Raw genomic sequence first — 23684 nt, 5'->3', positions numbered from 1 at the left:
ATAAACGAACTAAATAGCGATTAGCGTACTGTACCGAACACTGATTTTAATGAATAAAATTTAAGATTGCTCAGTAAAAAAAATCGAGCAAACCTGCAAACATTCCTTCGTTTTGAGGTCCACTGTCGCTAGACCTAGTACGTATGCTAAACCACCCTGCTCAGAAAAGTACAACAATACTAGAGGAACGCTGGTAGATACTAACTTAGTCAAGACTATACTTAGTCCACTACCTAGTACGAGCTTCGACCAGATCTTCCACGGGCAAGATCACTCAGTCTTGAGGAACAATCGGTCGCAAGCGGGTCGTACTAACTATCTCTCCGGGTGTCGTTGGAATTGTTTCGGTCGAATTTAAAAACTCCTCCGCCTAACAGCACAGTTTGTCGCGCATTTAAATCTCCAGCGAGGTTATTTCGGTCTCTTATGTGCATACAGATCTATGGCAAACCGCCAAACATAAACAAGAAAAGTGGACCTCCTCAAAGTGTCTGATCGCGAGAAGTACGGCAGTGGGTCGTCGAATGTTGAACCAGTTTGGGCGCCGAATTTTGAACCAATCCTGCTGATCGATACCCGTTTGATTGACTACTTTTTGAAACTATTCTGTGTGCAATCCGATAGCGGAACAATTCGCACTTGAAAAAAAGAACCACGAAGACCGTGATACATCAGCCAGATTAACATTTCTAATAACAGTGCTTGCAGTAAAGATATAGTTTGCGGGTTTCGTGAGAAAGGTAAGCAAGCAAGCCCATCATTAATGAGAAGCGGGAGAGGTAAAAACGATGCGGGGCCAATATGGGGGCACACCGGACAATAATTTTATTTCAATCATCAGGCTCGTCCTCGGCCGGATTGAACTTTAACTCACCGATAACCATCCTGCCCATTAAATAGTAGTATCGCACAAAGTCGCAGAACGATGCAAAAACAGCAAGGCGGCTTTTAGAAATTAACGTGACTGTTCCACTACGGTTAAAGAAGTTCGAAAGTTAATTTTGAAACTTATTTTTAGGGATTATGAGGTTGGACAAGATATTGATGTTATAGAAAAAAAAAACAATATTTATTTTAACCTTTCTAGGGGAGAAAAGACATTGAAAACTTTACCATTCCATAATCATATGCTAAATAATTTGAAATTTATATGAACACATTTCTGCCATCATGTAAATTTGCGCAGCCTATTGATTCTTTTTAATATTTTTTTATAACATAAAATTGAAATATTATAGATATGTAGTTTATTATCACAGCGTTGATCATCTATAATGATTCTCTATTTTGCAGTAGGTAATACATCTATATATAACCATGAACACAGAGAACAGACATACAAGCTAGCCCACGAAACTTGTGTAAAATTTCCAACGATAGTTTTGAACAATTTTTTTTTGTTTTTTGGCTGGGCCTTTTCGAAAACTGGCCACCTGAAAATTTGATTTGTAACTTTTGAACGGCGCAATAGATGGCACTATTTTAAGTCCATTTCTAACGTATATTTTGAATGTCAGCATTTGAAATTTTACACACTTTTTGGGAGATTTTTTGTTTGAGCTTGTACGTCTGTTCTCTGTGCCATGAATTTCTGTCTGCCTGCCTGTTCCCTTTAAACTCGAAAACTACTGAACCCTTTTCCTGCAAGGGGGGGGGGGGGGGGGTGGAGGGTCTCTCATATAAAAGTTATGTCTTCATAACTCGAGAACTGATCAAGCAAATCAAACCAAACTTGGCATGGGTGGGTAATTGGGTACGAGGAATGTTTCAAAGAATATTTGGTACCCCTCCCTCCTTCCAGTATGGAGATAGTAAGGGGGAAGGGGGTCTATTATACAATTATTTACATAACTGGAGAACTCATCAAGCTAATGGAACAACATTTGACGTGGGAGTTTAGTGGAATACGAGAAATGGTTCTATGATTATTTCAGACCCCTCATTCCTTCCAGTGGAGATACAAGAAGGAAGAAAGGTGGCTTTTATACCTTGTTTATTGAATAACTTGAGAACTATTCGAGCAAATGGAACCAAATTTGGCTTGGGAAGGTATTTGAGCACAAGGAATGTTTCTGTGAATATATTTGCCCTACTGCCTCCTTCCAGTGGGGTGATGGGAAGGAGAGAGTGGGGCTTCTTTACAATGTGAATTTCTCGCATAACTCGAGAACTAATCGAGCAAATGAAAACAACTTTGGCATGGGAAAGCATTAGGATACGTAAAATGGTGATTTGCTTATTTTAGACTTCTTTCTAAAGACTTTCTGAAGACGGGAGCTCATATACGATTGTTTTGCATAAACTAAGAACTAATCTAATAAATGGAATCAATATGACATGGGAACAATCATACAATCGAGCAAATGGAACAGAATTTGGCATGGGAGTGTATTTGAATAGGGAAGAGGCGGGCTATATGCGATATTTAGGAAAGCACTCATTTTCTCCCATATTCCAATAGATAGGAGTCTGGAAACTATATACACATGAGCGGACATCTGTTTTATATACGTTAGAGCAATTTTTCTGTTAAAATCTCTTACTGTTTTTGTGAAAATAATTTTATAATAAAAGAAGTCAAAATAGCCGATTTCCGAAACTGGCGGGCTCAACGCGCATATTTATGTTTTTAGTTATATTTTATTAACACTTGCAATATTTTGATATTATTTAATTGAAAATAGTAGAAACGGATGCCAAGCATACATCAAGGCTGAAATTTTGGTGAAATTTTTTACATCACTAGTTCTTTTACATGAAACAAAGTTAGGGAATATTTTGTTCATATCGTATTTTTATCGGATCAGTATGAAGTTCTTCTTTTTTCACTGTAAGATCGTGATTTGAGCGTAGATTTTATGTTTCAATGATAAAAATAAAAATTTATAAGACTAATCTATTTTTCTTGATATAGGCATTTAACCTGCCTTGGGACCTAAGGGCATTCAGAACCTGTCTCTTATTCCAATATCTTATCATTTACAACTTTGCCAAAAGCTTCAATTTGTTGAATTTCCGATTTCCAAATGAATAAGAAAAAAAAAAAACCATTCAAATTTTTGGTCACAGATTCTGTACGCACGATAATTAAAGTTCAATATATTATAACAAAACTGACAAAAATCTTGTTTGAATTTTTAAATTTTTTGACTCAATATAACAATTTAATTTTTTCATACCATGTGTTAAAAGCGTATTACCCTCAAACTGAATTTATTAGATATGATGAATCTCCAGCCATATCGTCAATCTGCTGTATGCGCATATTACCCAATATGCGCATTTAGTAACACTTCCCCCTATCATGTATAATTTTTCCTACACCTACTAAGAAAAGTACACTGCAGTTCGTAAACTATTCAAAAATGCAAACATTAGGTACTGTTTTAGTAAATAACCACAACTTCTTCAATTCTCAAACGATTTTAACAAACAACCACAAAAAAATCTTTGTTTTGAAATAGCCTTTAAGGTGCATAGAAAATAAAATTTATAAAATGCTACCATCGAGTCTAAAACTGTCGTAAAAACAAAATTTTCTCTAGAAAAATGCATTTTTTTTTCTCTCATAAATTTACTTATATCAATAATACTGTGGATCATACGCAAAAATAAAGTTTAGGTGATTGATAGTAAATTCATCCACCCTAAACATGCAAAAAAGAGATTTCTAATTAATTTATGCTGTTGATGTTTGAATTGAAAAATAAGTACTTTTCCACATTAAAAGTTATCTTCAGCTTAATGAGTTTAAAAATACTGTAAACTAGTTTTATCAAGGCGTGAATTCAGTTGAAAAACTGTTTTGATTTTACTGTGTGAATTCAGGTCAGAAATTGAGTGTTTCTCATTTATGTTATCCATACATCCACAATGATAATATTTTTTAATTTTTTTTTTTATCCCTTATATTTTATCTGAAAATATTTTCTGAATTTTGATTTTATACTGGAGCACAAATGGTCGAAATTTGAGCAAACCGAACTAAACGCCATTAGCTTATTTTTTTAAGAAAACTTCATTTGAATGTTCAAATCACTTCTACATGCTACAAGAAACAAAATTTATGAAATTTAAGGATAAAAATTAGTTATTTTGATTACAAGAAACTAATTTCCGCCAATCATAGATAGATAGATGTTGAAAGTTTATTCATTTAAAAACCTTTTTTTTAACCGTTTTATTTCAACGATTCAACAAATCTCTCTAAAGTAACCGACAAATCTCTAACTTCACTTCATATGCAGCCTGCAGATATTGTTCATTAGTCTGAGTTCCAATTTCTAATACTTTTTTTTTATATATATGTGCAACTTGTAATTTCATTTAAAGCTTCATTAGTTGATGTTTGGAATTTCTACTGAGGCATTCCGTCACTTAAACAAAAAGAAATATTCAAGATAAACGGGATTTGACACATTAAAGACAGCAAAGAAATTCAAACGGAAAAATATCATATTTCTACCAGCTATTTCTCGGTACCAACTGGATTGAAGTATAAAATTTTAACATTTTCGAGTTGCTCGAAGCTTCATGTAAAGTAAATGTAAGTTTAATCATTTATCAGTTACCCTGGAGCATTGAAGGCACTGAAATATATCTATGCACTGAGCAGCTTAGCCAAAAATTTCCGATTTCTTGGAAGAATTCCCGACTTTTTCCCGCATTTTCCCGATGGATTTTGAATCCCGACTTTTTCCCGCATTTCCCGAATTAGTGGCGAGCCTGAATTTCGTGTGCTTACGTTAATAAAAGAAGTCAAAATCAATTTCCATAAACCTAAACCTAACAACATACTCATACGCGTTCCGCAGCTAAAATGTCAACTGTATTGCCATTCCATCATTCTCTGTCGTATCAGCTGCTGATCGATGGATCAACCCGGGGTGAAGGCAGCAGCACACCTTTATAATCTCGATTCTTAGTGATTTTTATTAAAGTTCTAAGATACTCACACCCTGTCCGTTTAGTGAGCATGAACGAGTGACAAACAATCAGGCTTAGCGGCTTCAACGGGTGGGAAACAAATTGCCATCTGTCAAGATCACTCGTCATTAGGCCCTTATTGACCGATTAAATATGCATGTCTCATGCGAGATTCATTCTAGTAGATAGGGTAAGTGAAGTTTGTAACTTTTTTATAGTAGAAGTTTTAGACCCGTTTCAGTTATAAATCAATTAACAATAGTCGTCTTCAAAACGCGCGATGTATTAGATAAATACGATAAAAAATTACAAGCAATGGAACCATAACCTTATTTGAGTAAACGTTTATGATTACATCACCTTCGAAGATGTCATAATCTTTGTCTACAATTGGATGTTTACCATTAAGACCAAGATCTTAAGCACATCATTCTGTTAGCTATATTTGCAAATATCGAGAAATTTTTAAGTTAATTTGTCTTTTCATTCCGACTCAGAGTCTCTGATTCTGTAACTCCATGGAACCAAATTTCATTACATTGTCTCGTTGACTATCGCTCAACAATATTTATCGACAGATGATGATTGTTTTGAATCCTGCAAATTTTGTTAAGATGCGATACCGATAACAACAGGAAATTCGCAACCTTGGTTGTTGATAATGGTATAGCACAACAATGTAATTAAAATGGAACTGTAAAGACCGATCACGAAGACACCACTTGTGATTCGAATTATAGATACGGATTAACGTAAACTTCCGGAAATGAGGGACTTGTTAATCATTCGTAGATCCCAGTACATACTTGTTTTGAATCTTTAATGCATGACTTTTGAAAATGAGTTTGTATAACCTTACTGTGAAACTGATTGACGTTTTAAAATGCATTTTAAAATGTTTTGCCGAAGGCTCAAAATCAGTCACTGTAGGGGCATAATTAGAACCCCCAGTGGGGCAGTATAAGCAACATTAATCGGGGCACGATGAGCGTTTTCTGCCGTGGAATCTAGCAGCAAATTTCACTCGATGAAGTCAACTGAATAATTGAGCTACAACTTGACTTGTTTTATCTGACGATTTTTTCTATTGGTAAGATGTCGGAGAGGTAATCAGAAGACTCGAATTCGATTCCTGTTCGAGGTGATTTTTTTTCATTTTCCATTCATGATCGATGCATTTTACACTGAACGGTGAGACGAAGATCCATCAAACAAAGCAATACCAAAATAATGTAATGACTGTTTGTAGAATACAAACAATTCACACACACTCATACATTAGGTTTTGGGTGCTTTACATCACCCGCCAAGATGCATCTATTCATATAATGCAAAAATCAAAATAATCGATCATGAATGGTAAATGAAAAAAACTACTCGAACAGGAATAGAACTCGAGTCTACTCGAGTTACCTCTCCGACTACTTACCAATAGGCCAAATCGTCAGATGTAAACTGGTGAAGCTCTAGCTCTATCATTCAGTTGACTACATCGAGCTGAATTCGCTACTAGATGTTACGGCAGAAAACGCTCATCGTGCCCCGATTAATTGTGCTCTGTTCGCCCCAAGTCAACAAATTAAAGTAAAAACGCGTTTTAAAATTGATTTTAGTGAAAAATCAAAAAGATAACGATGGTGAAAATAGAAGAACAATGTTGCAGTGCGTACGTTATAGAATGATGATTCAAAGATCATAAAAGCTTATTTCCTGGTGCTTGAAAATTATTATATTTTAGCCACTTGAGAACCTAGATGTTTTTGTTTAAATATTCCTGTAAAGATGATTAGGAGATTTCTTTTTTGGTGAACTATTAATACTATAGGAAGTACGAAACTCTTCCTCATGAAAATTGATTTAAGAAAATGCGTACTTTTGTAGAAAAGAGAAATGCTTACTATGCCCCGGGTGCTCGTTATACTCTTATCTCCCCTACATGTGTGCCATTTTTTTATGGAGATCGTCGAACTTTACTAATTTGGTCTCGTTTCAGTTGGATTTTTTATGGGAGCGCTCTCCTCACCAAAGTAGCAGCGTCTTCAAACTCTCATACAAACCATTTTTGGCCCAAAAACTCACGTGTACCAAATTTTCCGTCGTTCTAGCCACCCGTTTATACGTGATGGTGTCACAAAAAACTTCACCAGTTTTACTTATAAGATATGCATTTTTTGCATGAGACCTTCCCGTTATAAAAGAGGGGAATTATATTTATAGAATTTCTTGATCAATGCCTAAAAATTGTATGAATTATGTTGTTTTTGTGTGAAGCCTCCCTTTTTCAAAAGCGATAGGGGTCATACTGCAAGATAAAACCATTTCAGTTGTAAAATCATGCTTGTGAGGAATTTCAACGAAAATCACCTAATGAACATTCGCGTTAGATATGTCATGTTAAAAGTTGAATTTGTATGGGAGCTTTCTTTCTATAAAACCTAAGAGTATTGTGTCTATTAAACTAACCATACTTCGTCCGAAAAAAACCCTTGTGTACCAAATAACACATCATTTTAACTGCCTCTTTAAACGAGATGATGTTACAAAGAAAACGTCTCCATTTATAGATAAACTAGCTGACCCGGTGTGCTTTGCTATCCCTTTAAAAATCAATACATTGTGTTAAAATAATTTCATTTTAAATAAATTTTCGATACCTTTACAATGAGAGCTTTCACATCAGATTATTATTGGAATACAAGAAGATTAGATTCTCTGATATGATTTTTTTAAAACTTGATCTGAAATTGTTTTTCAATAACTGTCTGGCAGTTAAAAATTAAAAAGTAAGATTCAGATCTTCATAAATTTATATTTTAATCTGATTCACAATACAGATCAAAAATAAATAATTTAAATAGTGAATTTAGATTAGACCTGAACTACAGAATAATAGATTTATGAATGAGGGCTCTATAACTTGGCTCATAGAATTCTGATCTGGAATAAGATTCGAAAATCGTATATTTTAAACATTGCAGATTTAAATTTTTTAAACAAAATTAGTTTGTAAACACAATTTAGCTGAAAATCATAAATAAAAAGAGAACTCTCTTTATTTTATCTGCCAAAAATATATTTTTCATTAAAAAATTATCCACAGGATTTTCATTATGGAATTGATGCTTTATAAGAAATATTTCCTGGTAAAGAAAAATCTTCACCTAAAAATCCTGCACAAATTTCTTTATCTTCCCAGTGTGTTGTTTGACGTTTTTCACACATAAAGGGCACCAAAATTTGGCATTTTATGTTTCAGAAACCCATAGACAAAATTCTGCTAATTTAATATAGACATTGGAGCAACGGTTAAATACTTTGAATTTGAAGAATAGTTTGAATTTGTTTGTTTGGAGTATAGAATAAGTTTTTCATAAGAAATGGGAGACTTTCCTTAAAAAAGCTTATTTTATGCCCAAATCAACTAAGTTTTATCTACCACACTTTTGAACCAATTCAAAGATTTTAACTATCGATGAAATGAATTTTGCTCACTTCTTCGACCAATTTTCTAAAGTTACGATTTAATACGAACACAAAGCATCTTAGAAATATTTCTTGTAGTTCTCTTCCCAATTTGTAACCATCTGCTAGATTAGCACTCAAGTTATTGAAAAAATTGTATGGAAGCACCCTGTCCCTCTTCCAGTCGAATCAGTGAAAGAAGGAAGGAGCCTCATCTCATCTCTGCTATTATATTTGAATAATCTCGAAGTGATCCAAAAATATTGTATTGATATCTCCCTTCATGTTCCCTTCTTCCCGTTGGAGAGTAAGGAAAAATTTTCGTACTCGAATATACTCCCATGATAAATTTGATTTTCTTGTTTGATTAATTGTCAAGTAATGCATAAAACTGAATGGGAGATCCCCTCCCCCCTTCTTATCAACTTCGTTGAAACTTGACTCGTAGCCTTACACCAGATATACTAGAACCGATATACACCACTTAACGAGAAATCGGGAGACACGAATAGCGCTATCTGGCGACAGAAATGGAAGTATTACACTGTGAATTTTTTCGGAGCTTTGATCAGAGATGCCAGGTGTCCTGATTTTTCAATTGACAATCGCAAAAAGTGTAGCGTAGCATATAGAAAAGGCGGAAGTGAAATGAGTACTTTTTGAAAAAATATGAATTATTAACAGCGCATATTCTTATAATTCTTAAAACGTTATCCAAAACCTTAAAGCATCGGCAGCGGTGAGTGCCATCCCAGGTGTTAACCCGGGACACATACTAGGTCCTTTTTTTAGCTTTGCGCACCGGTAAGCGCTAAACTGGTTTACATTTTTGCCACTGGTGACGCTCCGATAGGTGTTGTTGTTGTAAATTTTTCCTAGACACTTTAGTACCAGGGGGTGACATCCCTATTCTTTGTCATTGATTTTGACAACCATCAAAATTACGGGCCCACGATTTTGTGGGCCCATAACAAACCTGACATTTTGCGGTCAAGGAACCAGACTAGATGTCAAATCCTAGAGAATTATGAATGATTGCACACTAACACAACAATCATTCTGATTCCTCATTGGTTGAAATTTTGACTTTTTCAACTCTGTACTGCTTTGAGAGGAAAACACCATAAACGTTTCTCCCGATGGATAGAAAAAAAGAAAAAGATTCTTGTTTGCAAGAATTGTCACCCCCCTGTTTAGTACCTTTCAAATCAGGAGCTGGTCGGTATTCAAATATGGCTCCTGGCTTATTTTTTCAATACCAAGGAGCAAGTGTCAAAACTGAGTGTTCTTATAGCATTGACACCTGACCGCTGCTGATACTCTTAAACATCGTGATAGTAATATTACTATCGATTTAACGCAAAGTTTAAAAAAAGAAAGAATGAAAAGGGAATTAGACTCAAAAACTTTAATAAATGGCTAATTTATTATGACTTCATAAATAACTAAAAATACATTGATTAACGACATTCGCGTAAAATCTGCCAGCACAGATTTTAGACATATGCATTTCAAATTTCCGCCAGCACTTTACGAGTAAACAAACAAACTACATATTCGAACCAAAATTTGCGCCTTTTAGTTTCTTTAAATCGAATTCCATAAAATTTATTTCATCTTTGTCTTCATTTCGAGTTTTTAACAACGATCCGGAAGCTTAATACAAATTTTAAAAGCTTAGCTAAGAGACGAAAATTAAATAAAGATAAAGAAATAAAAAAAATGGAAATTCAAAAATTCAAATTATTATTATTTTTCCTAGTTATATTAAAATAGTTTTTTTTTGTGTTTTGGAATATCATTTGTTTTGTAATAGTAAAGAATAATAAAAATGTTTCATTTCAAAACTAATATAATTGCCATTCGGAACCTGATATGAATTTTTATTTAATTTCGTCACATTCCATAGCGGGAACAAAATTTTTCCTTCTTGGTAACAACAAATTACTTGATGCTTAATGTGCGCACAATTTTCGTGAAAATTAAAAAAAACGTGCTTAAATTTTGTTTTCTCTTTGATAATCGTTTCTATGAAACTTGGATTTTTTATTTGTTTAGATTTTTGTTATGCGTTCACGTGCACAAATAAATGATGGGAAAACATTGTGAAATATATCGCATTCCGATTATTCATTGAGAATCGAAAGAGTTTTTTCTTATTTATTTCAGTACAATTGGTTTAAATTTGGAAGAAAACACAATTCTGTAGCACACATTTGTCTCAATTAATTAAAAAAAAATCGATTTGTGCCCTTTTAAAAATGTTAATCCGGAGCTGTTAAAATGTTTTTCAAGGATGCCGTCCGAACATATTTTCATCACTTTTATGTTTAGTTTAGGAACACATAAAAAAAATAAATTCCGCTCATTTAAGAAATGAATTCAAAATTCTCATCACCAGCCTTCACTTCTTTCATGTTTTTCAGAAGATATGTCACAAGTCTCTTATAGGCATAATTTCAAGTCCATTATCAGAAAACGTGGATATTAGTTGTGAGCCTTTTGTTTTTTGGTGCACTGACATTTTGAAAATGATTTGTTAGCCTTGATTTTTTTAATCAATTAATTAATTATAAACATTTAAAGGAGATTATTGTCATGTTATTGCTGGATAAAAGCTCGGTATAATATCCTTTGACCTAAGATCTAGATTTGATAAATGTTCTAACAAACTTTCTAGTTTGATAGTGATAAACCAATTTGTTTGAAAATGTTCAAATATTAACAAGAAACATCTAGCATGAGACAATAACAATACCATCTTTTTTCTGTAAATTCTTTATTTGAAACGGCTCATACCATCTTTAAATACGAATCGTTTAAAAAACCTATTTTTTCCAAATTGAAAAGCGACACCCGTCATCTAGTAAGGAGAAAATAACGATATATCTACGTAAATATTTTTTTCCTTAACTATTATTAGTTAGAAAAATTTTTATAAACAGTTAAGCAGTTTTTTCTATTCTGACCGATTGAATTTAAAATCTTTTTCTTAAAAAACACTTTATGCGCATCCAAATCTATGTATCTTTTGAAACAACCAAATGAGAAAGGCAATAAAAAGTAATTAATCCGCTCCATATTTTGTTCAGAAATATTTACAAGTATGGAATGAAGATATTTTCTTAAACCCCTTTTTGTTTGTTTGTTGATTCACTGAAATTTTAATGGTGCAAGAATTGAAACAAACAATTTCATTTATTATAACTGGCATCCCTGATCAAGTCGAGTCGGAATACACGCTATTCACAAGTTAGACGAATTTCTCGAATTAGTGCTTTCATTTTGTCCGCTAGAGGATGCTGATGGTGTCGCCTTCTCATTATATGAAGAAAATAAGTGTGGTGAATATTGGTTTCAATTATATTTGCTTACACCTTTCTTTGTGAAATTTGGATTGATTCGCATGTTAAGTTATCGAATAATGCAATAAATTGAATCTCCCCAATCGAAGAGGGTGGATTCCTAAATAATCATAGAAACATTTCTCGTACCCAAATAAACACCCATGTCAAATTTGGTTCCATTTGCTTGATTAGTTCTCGATTTTTTTTTGCAAATTTGTGTGTGAGACCACTCCCCATTTTGTATCTCACACTAGAAAGAACCTCGCATGCCAAATTTGGTTCTGTTTTCTGGATTATTTCTTGAATTGAGCGAAAAATTGTATGTGAGTCCCCCTCTCCGCTTACCATTTCTCCATTGGGAGCAGGAAGAGGTACAAAACTATTTTAGGAACATTTCTCATACCCAAATACACTCCCATACCAAATTTTTTTCAATCGCATGATCGGTTCTCGAGTTATTCGAACATGTTTCTTTTGTTTCAGAGGCCTCCTCCCCCTTCGAGAAAATGGAAACTCTCAAACTATTATATGAACCTTCTCCGGCCTTCAAAGACACTTCCTGCAAAGTTTCACATGAAATGGTCTAGTATAAGGTTGCCAGATTGCAGGGTTTTATCCGGGTTTGCCCGGTTGCCAGGATTTCATTGAAAAATGCCCGGATTTTGCCCGGATTAATTCGCTTTATTTGGCAAATAAAACCAAACCAACAAACACCTCCAAAACGAAATTGTTTGAGCAAGTTTTATAAAAATAATCATGAAAGGTTTTTTGGAAACCTTAAATAAGGATCAAAATCTATCAATGAGTTTTGATAAAAAAAATTGTTGAGGAGTTTCTGAGTTTTGCCAGAATTTGCCCGGATTTATGGTCGTCAATTTGAAATCGAATGCCCGGGTTTTGCCAGGTGTTTACATTAGAATTGCCCGGTTAGTCCGACCCGGATACGTGGTAAAAAATTCTGGCAACCTTAGTCTAGTTGTTTCCGAGTCTATAGGGAACAGACAGACAGAAATTCATTTGTCTATACATAGATAAGAAGAGAAGATCATCTAAAACTTATGGGAAGAAGTCAATCTGACATTTGTCGTTTTTGTCAGGCTGAGAAGGAAACATCGGAGCACCTTCTACACAGCAAAAAATTTCTAAAAGTACACGGAATCTAAAAAACGAGTGATCTATTTTTTCTTGAGTGTAATTGCAAAAAGATGTAATTTTAAACTCCTTTTGATATAATATTACACTTTTTTCAAAAATAGGATAGAAATAAACTATTTTGATGTAATTTTACATTGCGACATGCAAAAATCAACCGGTCAATGAAATTTATTTCACAAACAGTGTAAAATTAGATCTGTTTGATTTAAAATTGAATGCAAATATTTAACTTCTGCCTTTTTATATTTCGTTAGTTTGCCCACAAAGTAAACAAGTCGGTAAATTATTCGGAAACGGGTCGATCAAAGGCGTAGCTACCGACAGCAGCACTTCTAGAGTCTTTTAAAGTCATAGGTATACGTGAAATGAAGAAGAAATGCGGTTGAAACTGACAAGTTTTTTCTCCAATACAGCAAGGTCAGATTTTTGCGCAGAGGCTGATATCCGGGCAGTTATTATCCGGAGAAACTTTTGTTATTGAAGTGTCCAAGTGCTGACCGAAAGATCATGATGTTCCGGAACCATTTGAAGATACTGACGCTGATCTGTAAAAACATCCCCGTGCTGGGAATCATCGGATGCAACAACAATTCCAGCTTGACGCTTTGCTTAATGGTGTTTTAATTTTCAGTTTTGTAAATAAATGTGAATTAAAAATAATACATGTGGGCGTATTCATTCAAAGACAAAAGTAAAAACCTGAAAATTTAGCAAAAATATCAATATTCACGATAATAAATTTAAAAATTTACATCCCTGTGTATTTTTACACGACGGCTTTTGTAATCCGATCTCGTGCATTGATTTCAATCTAAATTTACACGCCGCAAAAATTAAATCCTTGAAAAAAATAAACCGTGATAGAATTTTACATCAAAATCGATGTTCCGTTTTCGTGCATCGTTTTCGATCTAAATTTACACGAATTTTTCTTGCTGTGTATGTGAATGCCCTTGTTTTATATCAAAAAGAACTAATGTTTAATGGGATGAATCATCCAATAGAATGAAAATCCCTGAAAAAAAAGAATAAACTAATCGATAAAGGAATTTTAGATCCTTCTGATTTATTTTCTTTAGTTTCCAATGAGGTTGTTAACTTCATGCGTGTTGTTCTCCCAAAATGGCAAAATGCTGATCAACAAGAAAGTGACACTACTGTAATCAATCAGAGTGATCTTTCTTGATAAGCTACAGTAAATAGGGGACAAACCACAAAAGATCTAACAACTGGTCGCAGTGGTAGGGACCCGACAAAAAAAAAGAAGTGAAGATAGCCCGGATTTACCCGGCCCGGAAAGTTCAAAATCTGGCATCCTCATATATGAACCATATGTACAGGATGTTTTCGCAATGTATTTGAGACTGATCTAAGCATTCAGTTCCTTCCCTTTCGTTTCCAAGATTGCTGTGGCTATAGAATGTTCTTAAGCGTACATGATTCCGCAATTGATCGTTCGTTCCGAGACTAATCGCCCTGCCTGGCTTAAGTGAATTCTCGCGCCAATCTCCTCTACCCATTGCACAACTTTCTTCAATTGCTCGTTGCAAAAATGCCATCCCGCGGTAAACACAGCCCCTTTCAGTGCCAGTGACAAGGACTTGGACGTCAGGTACAATAACTGTGCAAAAGATGCAGCTACTCGGACTCTTTTTTCAAGTACACCACCCTTGCCTTGAAGTGGTGCTCTGCGCCGGATAAAGAGTAAGTTTATTCATTTTGTTTTGTTTGCACCGTCAATCGTGAGCGAGACCTTTGCCTTCGAACTTTGGCAGCTCCAAGTGCAGTGGAAGTGCAGCAGCGCTCAGAAGAAATCTACTCTACAATATGAAGTTGCCATGCATCCGACTTGGTTGAATACAAATCTTTCAGAACGGTGCTGATTTTATGACAGATTCTGTCACGGGCGTTGCACAATTTTCCTTTTAACTTTGCTAAGAACCAATAATAGGTTGTAGGTTCTAAGTAAGCTTGCCAACCACTAAGAAACCCTAAGTCATGGGTTGAGATTTGCATCATATATTCATCAGCGATTTTGCTGTTGGTTGAAACAACCAAAAAAAACTAATGAAATGAAGCGTGGTGAAGATGAATTCCGAATAAATTTAAATGAGGGACACATGGAAATCAGTGTGAAATGTAAGCTGCTTAGAAATTCAAAACAACAAGGAAAGCATCCCAGAAACCTCACCTGCTTGTAGCCCTGCATCGAGACCTTGAAGGTCAACTAGGCTACAGAAGATGGTACAGCCCACATGGGAAGGTTTCTTTTTTTTTGTCAAAGAATGCTGATTAATCGGTCTGCAGGCCACGACGTTGAACTTCACCTGGTGAGTTTCTTTATCATGTTTTGCTTTTTTCGGTCACCAACACCGAACAACGGTCTTTTTCTTTTAAAACAAAATGTCTAGCTGTAGTTGAAACAAAACTTGTTTCCAGTTTGAAGGTCTCCAGCTCTCGGTGCAGAAATGAGCCGAGAAAGATAATAAACAAAACTGTTGCATAAAATTTGAGGCAACAGTCCTATTTATTTTTCATTTTCTTGGCTTCAGAAGAAAAAACCGTCGACCTTCTACTAACGGAAGCTTTTCAAAAATATAATAGGGCTTTGCTTTCTATCAAATACCTTTTAGAAAAAAAATCAATCTTTAACATTCTAACTTCTAATTAAGTTGAGTGCAATCGATTAAAGGACTTTCGCAACTGCACGTGCTCGTAAAATCTAACTGCCATAAATTGGAAGCTGGAAGCGAGCCTAAGAGTTGGTGGTCCTTGAGATGGAAAGTCCAATCGAAGTCAATACAGATACCGAACTGTGAAGGTCGCAGCCATAGCAGCATGAGTCAGCTCGAATTTTGGATGCGATAACCTGTTTTGGGTCATGCATTAGTAGATAAATTGGAACTTTAGTAGGAACAATTAGTTTATAGTTAGCCGGGAGACTCGGCTTAAAAGCTTGAATGAATGGTTGAACGTGGTTTTATTATACTATTAATTTGCTGTTGCACGTGTTATTATTCTGTTTTTGTTAAGCTCTACGGTTTGTTAATGAAGCTGTGCACATTTCAAAATCAAAAGGTGGTGAAATCACGCAGACCAACGGATTATCATATTTTAAGGTTGACCCTTTGGAAACGACCGCCTATAAATCTGCAGCTTTCAAAAGCCCACACCATATTCTTCTTACGTGAAAATTCAAACGACATCCATAAAAAGGGGAAAAGGGTGTGGAGGGATGCTCATAGTGTTCATAATTGAACTTCAAATGTTTGGTTTCGAAATATTGATAGAATTGAATAGAATTTACAGTTTGACAATCTCATGTCTCAACACTCTCAACTACCCAGAAGTTCCAATAATTTTATGTATTTTTTTATGTTTCGTTAGAAGGGGTTCTGAAAAAGTTTCTCAGCCTTGATTGAGGCATCCATTCAGCTGAAAATTTGAAATCAAATCCAATGTTCGTAATTCATCTTGGAACATCTTCGAACCTGAAAATTATCACATTTCCAAAGGTTATGGTAAGTATTAGAGAAACATGAGATATCAAGGAAAGAAAGAACATAAGCCGTAAATATAATGAATTTTACTAAAAAAAGATACAACGGCTCACCGACAGGACTTGAACACGCAATTTCCGCTTCAGTACAACGACCCTTTAGCTAATTACATCACGGTGAACGTGACGAAAAAAGCTCCGTCGGTCGACTGAGGGATCTTTTATCGATACACTCCATGTAATCTCGCATGCAGGGATGCCAATGAGACTGATTTTGAGTGATATTTCCGTTACACTGATGTATTCTGATTTTTGTTTCACAAGTCCCTGAATTTTGAAAATAAATGTTGCCAACCCTGCTCCTATGTGTTCTTTGCCTTGCCCACTATTGATCTCTCTCTTGTTCCTCTACCATACTCATCGACTCGGGATTTTAGCCGAGCGCGCACATGGTCGATTGCTTCGGGCCTGCCGCTACTTACTACGACACGGTCAAATGAAGATGCAATCATTGCTGCTCACGGGGTTGCCAACATTTTTTTTTATCATCCAGAGACATGAGCAATTAAAATTAGGAAACATGGTTTAATGGAAGGGCTTATGAAAATTTACATGCGCTCCGAGAATTTTAGCAAAAAAGCACAATTTGCCACAAAAGACAATGTCTAAATTCAAGAATTCTACACGGCGACGGAAAGCGGAAAGATGACAGAATTCTCAAATCGATTTTTTTTACTAAATGATTGGTGTGTGTACAAAATTTTCATACAGGAGGCATCGGTAATTCTTATTTGCTTGGTTATTAATGTGTTTGTTTGTTTTCAATAGGTTAAGCCGTCTTTTTTTTTTTTTTTAGACGAACACGAACACACACATATAGGATCTCAGTGAAACCTCATGTTTCTTTGAAGAGATCTAAATTCTACTTAAGACTAAATCGTCATCTTTCAAGGATATATAATGGCTAGCATCTTATTAATGCTAACACCACCAACCCACAGAAAGAGTACTATGTATGCCGTGACCGAGACTCGATCTCATGACCTCTGGCTTAGAAGACTTGAACGCTATCCTCTAGGCCACGGTCGGCGGCACCTTAAGACCTAAAGAACTGAAGCTTGACTGATTTTATTTTATTCCAATTATCCAATTTTGAGTCAGGCGTTGTAGAAAGGGGTCGTCCGCATTAACTGTTCAGTGTTTTTGAGAAATTGACACTTTTAAATATTGGATTGAGAAGACAATTTCTAACTGAGGGTTTTAAGGGATGGTGCGATTAATTTCAAGTATCAAAATTAGGGTCAAAGGTCGGCAAAAGGGGTCGTCAATACAATTTGTTCACTGTTTCAAGCGATTGACGTTATTATACACCAGATTTAGCAAAAAATATCGCATAAAAGGGAAATTAGTTTCAATTATCAAATTTAGGGTTAGGAGACGTTAAAAAGGTCGTCCCCATCAATTGTTTTATGTTCTTTGCAATAATTTGGCAAGGGACAGCCATTTGATACTTGTTATTCATTTTTTGTGAAGGCCAAGAAAAAGAATCGTCCACATAAACAAATGATACATGTTTCGGCAATAATGTCGTGATTTTCTGAACGTGTGTATGTATGTATATGTATGTATGAGAACCCACCAGTGGCTGATAGGTCCTTCGACCTGAATCGGTACAGGAAGTCTCGAACCACTGGCTTGGTCAATGCGTGGGCCGTAGAATGGGGTAGTCACCTTACAAACTCCAGGGGACAGCTTCTACTGGAAGCCATAGCAAGGCTGAACGCAGACCTGGGGAATGTAGGCGATACAAGGACCTACCACAGGAATGGGAGCGAGCCCATCATTGACGTCACCTTCAGCAGTCCGGGCTGGACGAGCAACTGGAGGGTAAGTGACGTGTTCACCGATAGCGATCATTTAGCGATCCGGTTTCGAGTGGGCACAATTACGCGGGCAGGTAGAAGAGGACACGGCAACAGGAGCACGCCTCTGGAAGACAACATAATTCAACCGGAACGTCTTTGTCGAAGTGTTAAATTGGGAGCGGAACTTGGAAAACCTGTCCGCGGAAAACTGTACAAGGGTACACGCACGAACATGCGACGCTGCGATGACAAGGAGGGCCAAGCGGAAGGACACTCGGCAACCCGTCTACTGGTGGACGACGGAAATCGCGGACCTGCGTACTAGCTGCCTACGGGCTAGGCGACATATGCAGAGAGCGAGGTCCCCGTCAGCGAGAGCGGAGCGAAGAGTACCCTACGAAATTACGAGGTCTGCCCTCTGCAGGGCAATCAAGGCGAACAAAAAGGCACGATTCAGGCAACTCTGCGAGGACGCCAACGACAACCACTGGGGCGACGCTTACAGGATTGTCATGGCTTAAACGCGGAGCGTAGATGCGCCGCAGGAATGGTGTCCGAACAGACTGCGTGAGATCATCAACGAGCTGTTCCCACAGCACGAGGAGGTTACATAGCCGACGGTCCCATACGACTGGGATACGAGTGAGGAGGAGAAGATTTCGCTGGAGGAACTCCTTCAGTTGAACAAAGCCCCGGGTTCGGATGGCATACCTAACGTAGCAGTGAAGGCCGCACTCATGGAACATCCCGAAATGTTCCGGTCATCACTGCAACAGTACGTCGATAAAAGGGTTTTCCCACACGTGTGGAAGCGGCAGCGATTGGTGCTCCTGCCAAAACCGGGCAAGCCACCAGGTGACCCATCAGCATATCGCCCGATATGTCTCCTGGATACTGCTGGAAAGGTGTTAGAGAAGGTGGTACAGAGCAGGATCCAGCTCTACACCGAAAGTGCGAACGGCCTATCCAACAAACAGTTCGGTTTTCGGAAAGGCCGCAATACGGTGGATGCCATTCGACGAGTCATCGAAAGGGCAGATGAAGCCAGAATGAAGAAAAGGAGAGGAGACCGGTTTTGCGCAGTGGTCACCCTTGACGTGAAGAACGCCTTCAACAGCGTCAGTTGGGCAGCGAGAGTCTCGTTAGAGGTTCCACAAGGATCGATATTTGGCCCGGTATTGTGGAAAATTGTCTACGACGAACTGCTGAGACTGCGTCTCCCCACGGGTGTGAGACTTGTGGGATTCGCCGATGACGTGGTTCTCCTGGCATCGGACCCATCAACCGAAGAGGTCCAGCTACACGCCACAGTAGCTATCGATGAGGCGGAAAGTTTGATGCGCTCCAAGAGCTTACGTCTAGCTCACCACAAGACCGAGATGGTGCTGATCACCAACTTGATCTCAGCACAATCAGGGACGATTGCAGCTGGACCGTGCGCAATCGAATCCAAGCGTGCGATCAAATACCTCGGGGTGATGATCGGCGACCGACTAAGCCTGTAAAAGAGCGGCAATGGCGACACGGGCCATGTCGAACAACTCGGCGATCCGCTGCAGCAGAAGAAGGGTCCTGGCGAGCGTGACCTCGTCCATTTTGCGGTACGGAGCGGTAGCCTTGAGCAGGCAGTGTAACCTGCAAAAGCTCTGCAGTGTGCAGCGGCTGAGGAACCTGCGACTAATCAGCGTATACCGAACAGTGTCCTCGCACCTGAGTAGTGTGCGTCCGATCCTGGCAGTAAAGCTTACAAAGATAAGACTATACCTTCTGCGTATGCCGAGCTGTTAGGTACGTCGCGCGTCTGTGTGTAGGATACCTCCAACGTTACCGTCGCGGAGTATCCGAGTCGAACGCACCCTCTGCGACGGAGGCTGTAGGGATAAGACATGACCTTTTCCGCAGTCGAACTCGTAGGGGGAAGAGAATTCACGTCGCGGAGTACTTTCGGGTAGAGTGGTCTCACGTCGCCATCGGATGAACCACTCGAGTCGGGTAGGATGACATCACCGTCGGGATTCATCTGAGTCGCAAGCCTTAAAGACCGTACGTGTGCTGTGACTTTCGCGAGTCTAGGATAAGCTGCTCTCGAATCGGTACACGGCGGGCAAAAAGCCTAGGGTTGCCAGCCCCAAAGTTGCCAGCCAAAGGAAGAGGGAAGACCGGACCACGGTCGGAGTAGAATGCCCTATCGGCAGGGGACATTCGTGTAGTGTGCGTCCGATCGTAGCAGTAAAGCATACAAAGATAAGACTATACCTTCAGCATATGCGGAGCTGTTGGGTACGTCGTGAATGTTGTGTAGGATACCTCCACCGCCGTGGAGTATCTGAGTAGAACGCGCTCCCTACGACGGAAGCAGCGGGGAAAAGACTTAACCTTCTTCGCAGTCGAACTCGTAGAGGGGAGAGTATTCATGCCGAGGAATACTCTCGGGTAGAGTGACTTCACGTCGTCGGCGGGTGAGTCACTCGAGTCGTTGTAGGATGACGTCTTCGCCGGGAATCATCCTAGTAGTTTCGTAAAGCCCCAGACGTGTGCTGTGACAGGCGCTTGTCTAGGATAAGCTGCTTTCGATTCGGAACACCGACGTGCAAAGTGGTCGCGGAAACCAAGCGAGCCTCGAGTTACGAGTTAAGGCCGGACATCGAGTCGTAAGAGGAGAGGTCCTTAGTGTTGAATCGTAACAAGAGGCAGGGTATATTTGCTGGAGTTTTGACTTGAAACTGATTGAGCCGATGAGGGCTTGAGCGCGGACTTGCTCTCCCATTTCGGGTACAGCCTTCGATGCAGATCCGTATGGGAATTATGACCAGAGGCCCTAGGTGGACTTTATGGCGTAGGGGTACATAATATCTAGAGTCGACCAATTGCACCCATGAACCAAGAGTAGCATACTGGAGAGACGCGGTGGCTCGCCGTCTCTGGAATGCAATCCGTAGAAAGGATTTACAACCTGGGTGATCAACTAATAAAAAAAAACACCAAAGTTGCCTTTTCAGTGTCCTTCCGCGCCACCATGGCTTAGCACAATCAGTCCATTCTCTGTTCGACTCATCCGGCAAGCTGGGGGATAATATTGGCTGTTCCGGAATGATGAGGAAAACGCTTCGTAGCTCTGTAGGCCAATTTGTAATATAGTTTTAGGATGAGGACTAGTAAAAAAATGAAATCTATTGCGAAATTAACCTTTCTGATCCTATTTTCACGTATTTCGCACAAAACCTAACTTATTTCTGAATAATAAAAAAAAAACAAATTTACCTCAATAGGCGGGTTCGAGAAATAATTACCTCTTTTCGAGTTGAATTGTAGCTCTACCTTTTTTGGATTTACCTCTTTTTCTAGGTGAATTCTACTTTTTTGTCAGCTCGATTCAGGTAAACTTTACCTCCTTGTGAGGTGAGTTTTACCTCCGTGAGGTGTAAAAGTTACCTTTTTCGATTTCACGACATTTTTATTTCGGTAAAATTTTACCCTTTTTTATTATTTTTCGTGATGAACTTAAAAATGACATAACTAGAGAAATTTTAAAGTGATTTTGATAGAATTTGAAACACAAGGGAGAGTTTCGAATTTTGAAACCGACCGTATAAATAAATAGATTGTCCAAAAAACTGACCTGTGCAAAATATCAACTATCAAAGGGGTAATGACGCGAAATGCATAAAACGTTGAAATCTGGTGTTATCTAAAAATCTAATATTTGGCTAAATATCGACTTTTTGGAATTTAGCCAATTCCAAATAAAGCCACTAGCGGTTTTCTGAAAAACGTCCTAGAAATTCGAAATAACACCAGATCTTGACGTTTTATGCGTATTTAAAATATTACACCACGCCACGCCATAAAAATTCAAATTTCAGTTTTTTTTAAGATTTCCTTTGGTCCTCCTTAGGTGATTTTTGTATGTGGTGTCACGCAGAGTTACTGCACTTGTATTTGGTTTCGAATGGAAATATTTCTAAAAATCTTTTTAGAATGCGTATCCATGCAGCTTAGCTGTGTATTAAGCTGATTGACGGCCCTTGAAGTTTAACGGGCAAAATAATCTTCGACGGCTAAGGCTTAATGGTGTTGCACTTGTGAATAAGATGAAAGCTTTAAGATCAGAGCCTCAAATGATCCCGTTTAGCGTCTTTTCCAGTCCCACATGATTAACTAAGATCTTTCAATATGTTCTCTAACCTTCTCGAACAGGTACAATGAAGTACACGAAAGCGATAAGCCCGGCAGACGAGTACAAATTCCCGTACGATGAAGCGCTGCAGAAACTAGCCGAGGAAGAGTTGGGAGAAACGGAGGATCGCCGAAAGCACGCACTGGAGGCGCTTCGAGAATGGGCCGAGAAAAATCCACGCATCGCAAAAATCCGAATGGGTGAGTTGGGAAAATTATGCCACAGACGAAAAATACTAAAATCTTACACTTATTTCTTTTTAGATTCCGTTTTCCTGTTGAAGTTTCTTCGGGTAAAGAAATTTAGTATTCCCATGGCTCAGGAAAATATCGAACGATTCATACTGCTGAGACACACGAAGGATGGCGAGTTGTTCACGAGCCTAGATTGCCGGATGCCAAAGATGGCGCGTTTATTGGACCTGGGTTACATGTTTGCTTTGCCCAAGCGCGACAAAAACAATCGCCGAATAATGTTTTACCGCCCAGGAGTTTTTGATTTGAATGAATTTAGTAACGCTGACATGTTGCGAATCCATGGCATTTGTTACGAAACACTGCTGGCCGACGAAGAGAACCAAATTCGAGGAATTGTGCACGCTGGAGTTGGCTCCGGCATCGGATTGCAATATTTAACTTTGTTCACGATCAAGGAAGCGGTCAGGATCGCGAAGAATGGGGAAAAATTGCTCCCGATGCGTCACTGTGAGATGCACGGTTGCAACATCAATCCGGCCCTTAAGATAGCCGTCGATTGGGGACTATCGTTGCTATCGGATAAACTTCGTAAACGGACACGCCTTTACACGGATATTAAGGATATCGAAATGGACAAATCCCTGCTGCCGAAGGAGTATGGCGGAGAAATGCCGATGGCTGAAATGATCCGACTGTGGAAGGAGGAGGTTGAGGCTTACCGAGCTACGCTACTGCGTGACGACCAAATGGCTGTCCATCTGCACATGTATTCGGAAGCAGCTCGGGAAGGATCGGTAACAGCTCTCAAGCAGAACTTGAATGCTTGCTCGACAACGAAAAGTACGAGCAGCCAGTATGGATTGGCGGGAAGTTTCCGGAAGCTAGAGGTTGATTAGAGTAATATTAAGCGAACGATTTTAGCTGGTGGTTGTCAAAATAGGCTAGGAATTTAATGTAAGTTTAATTACAAACGGATAATAAAAATGATTTGATGGAACGGATGAATTAATTAATTCGAAATTGAAATTTAATTTAAGTCTTAACCCAAGTGAAAAC

General features: G+C 38.1%; 1 protein-coding gene across 1 annotated transcript; it reads left to right on the top strand.

Annotated features, from left to right (window-relative positions):
• Positions 1-263: 263 nt before the first annotated feature.
• LOC129739083 (retinaldehyde-binding protein 1-like) lies at positions 264-23620 on the top strand. Its single transcript, XM_055730475.1, has 3 exons — positions 264-740; positions 22452-22631; positions 22695-23620. The coding sequence occupies exons 2-3, from the start codon at positions 22457-22459 to the stop codon at positions 23522-23524; spliced, it is 1005 nt and encodes a 334-aa protein (XP_055586450.1). The 5' UTR covers positions 264-740; positions 22452-22456; the 3' UTR covers positions 23525-23620.
• The last annotated feature ends 64 nt before the right edge of the window (positions 23621-23684 follow it).

This window comes from Uranotaenia lowii, chromosome 1 (assembly GCF_029784155.1).
Source record: "Uranotaenia lowii strain MFRU-FL chromosome 1, ASM2978415v1, whole genome shotgun sequence".
NCBI lineage: Eukaryota > Metazoa > Arthropoda > Insecta > Diptera > Culicidae > Uranotaenia > Uranotaenia lowii.
This window is presented reverse-complemented; position numbering and strand designations above follow the sequence as displayed.

What these genes read in the sequence shown, in the direction of transcription:
- LOC129739083 (XM_055730475.1), top strand. Translation starts at nt 22,457, where the DNA reads ATGAAGTACACGAAAGCGATAAGCCCGGCAGACGAGTACAAATTCCCG. An exon ending in CATCGCAAAAATCCGAATGG is followed by an intron (nt 22,632 to 22,694) that starts GTGAGTTGGGAA and finishes ATTTCTTTTTAG; the next exon opens with ATTCCGTTTTCCTGTTGAAG.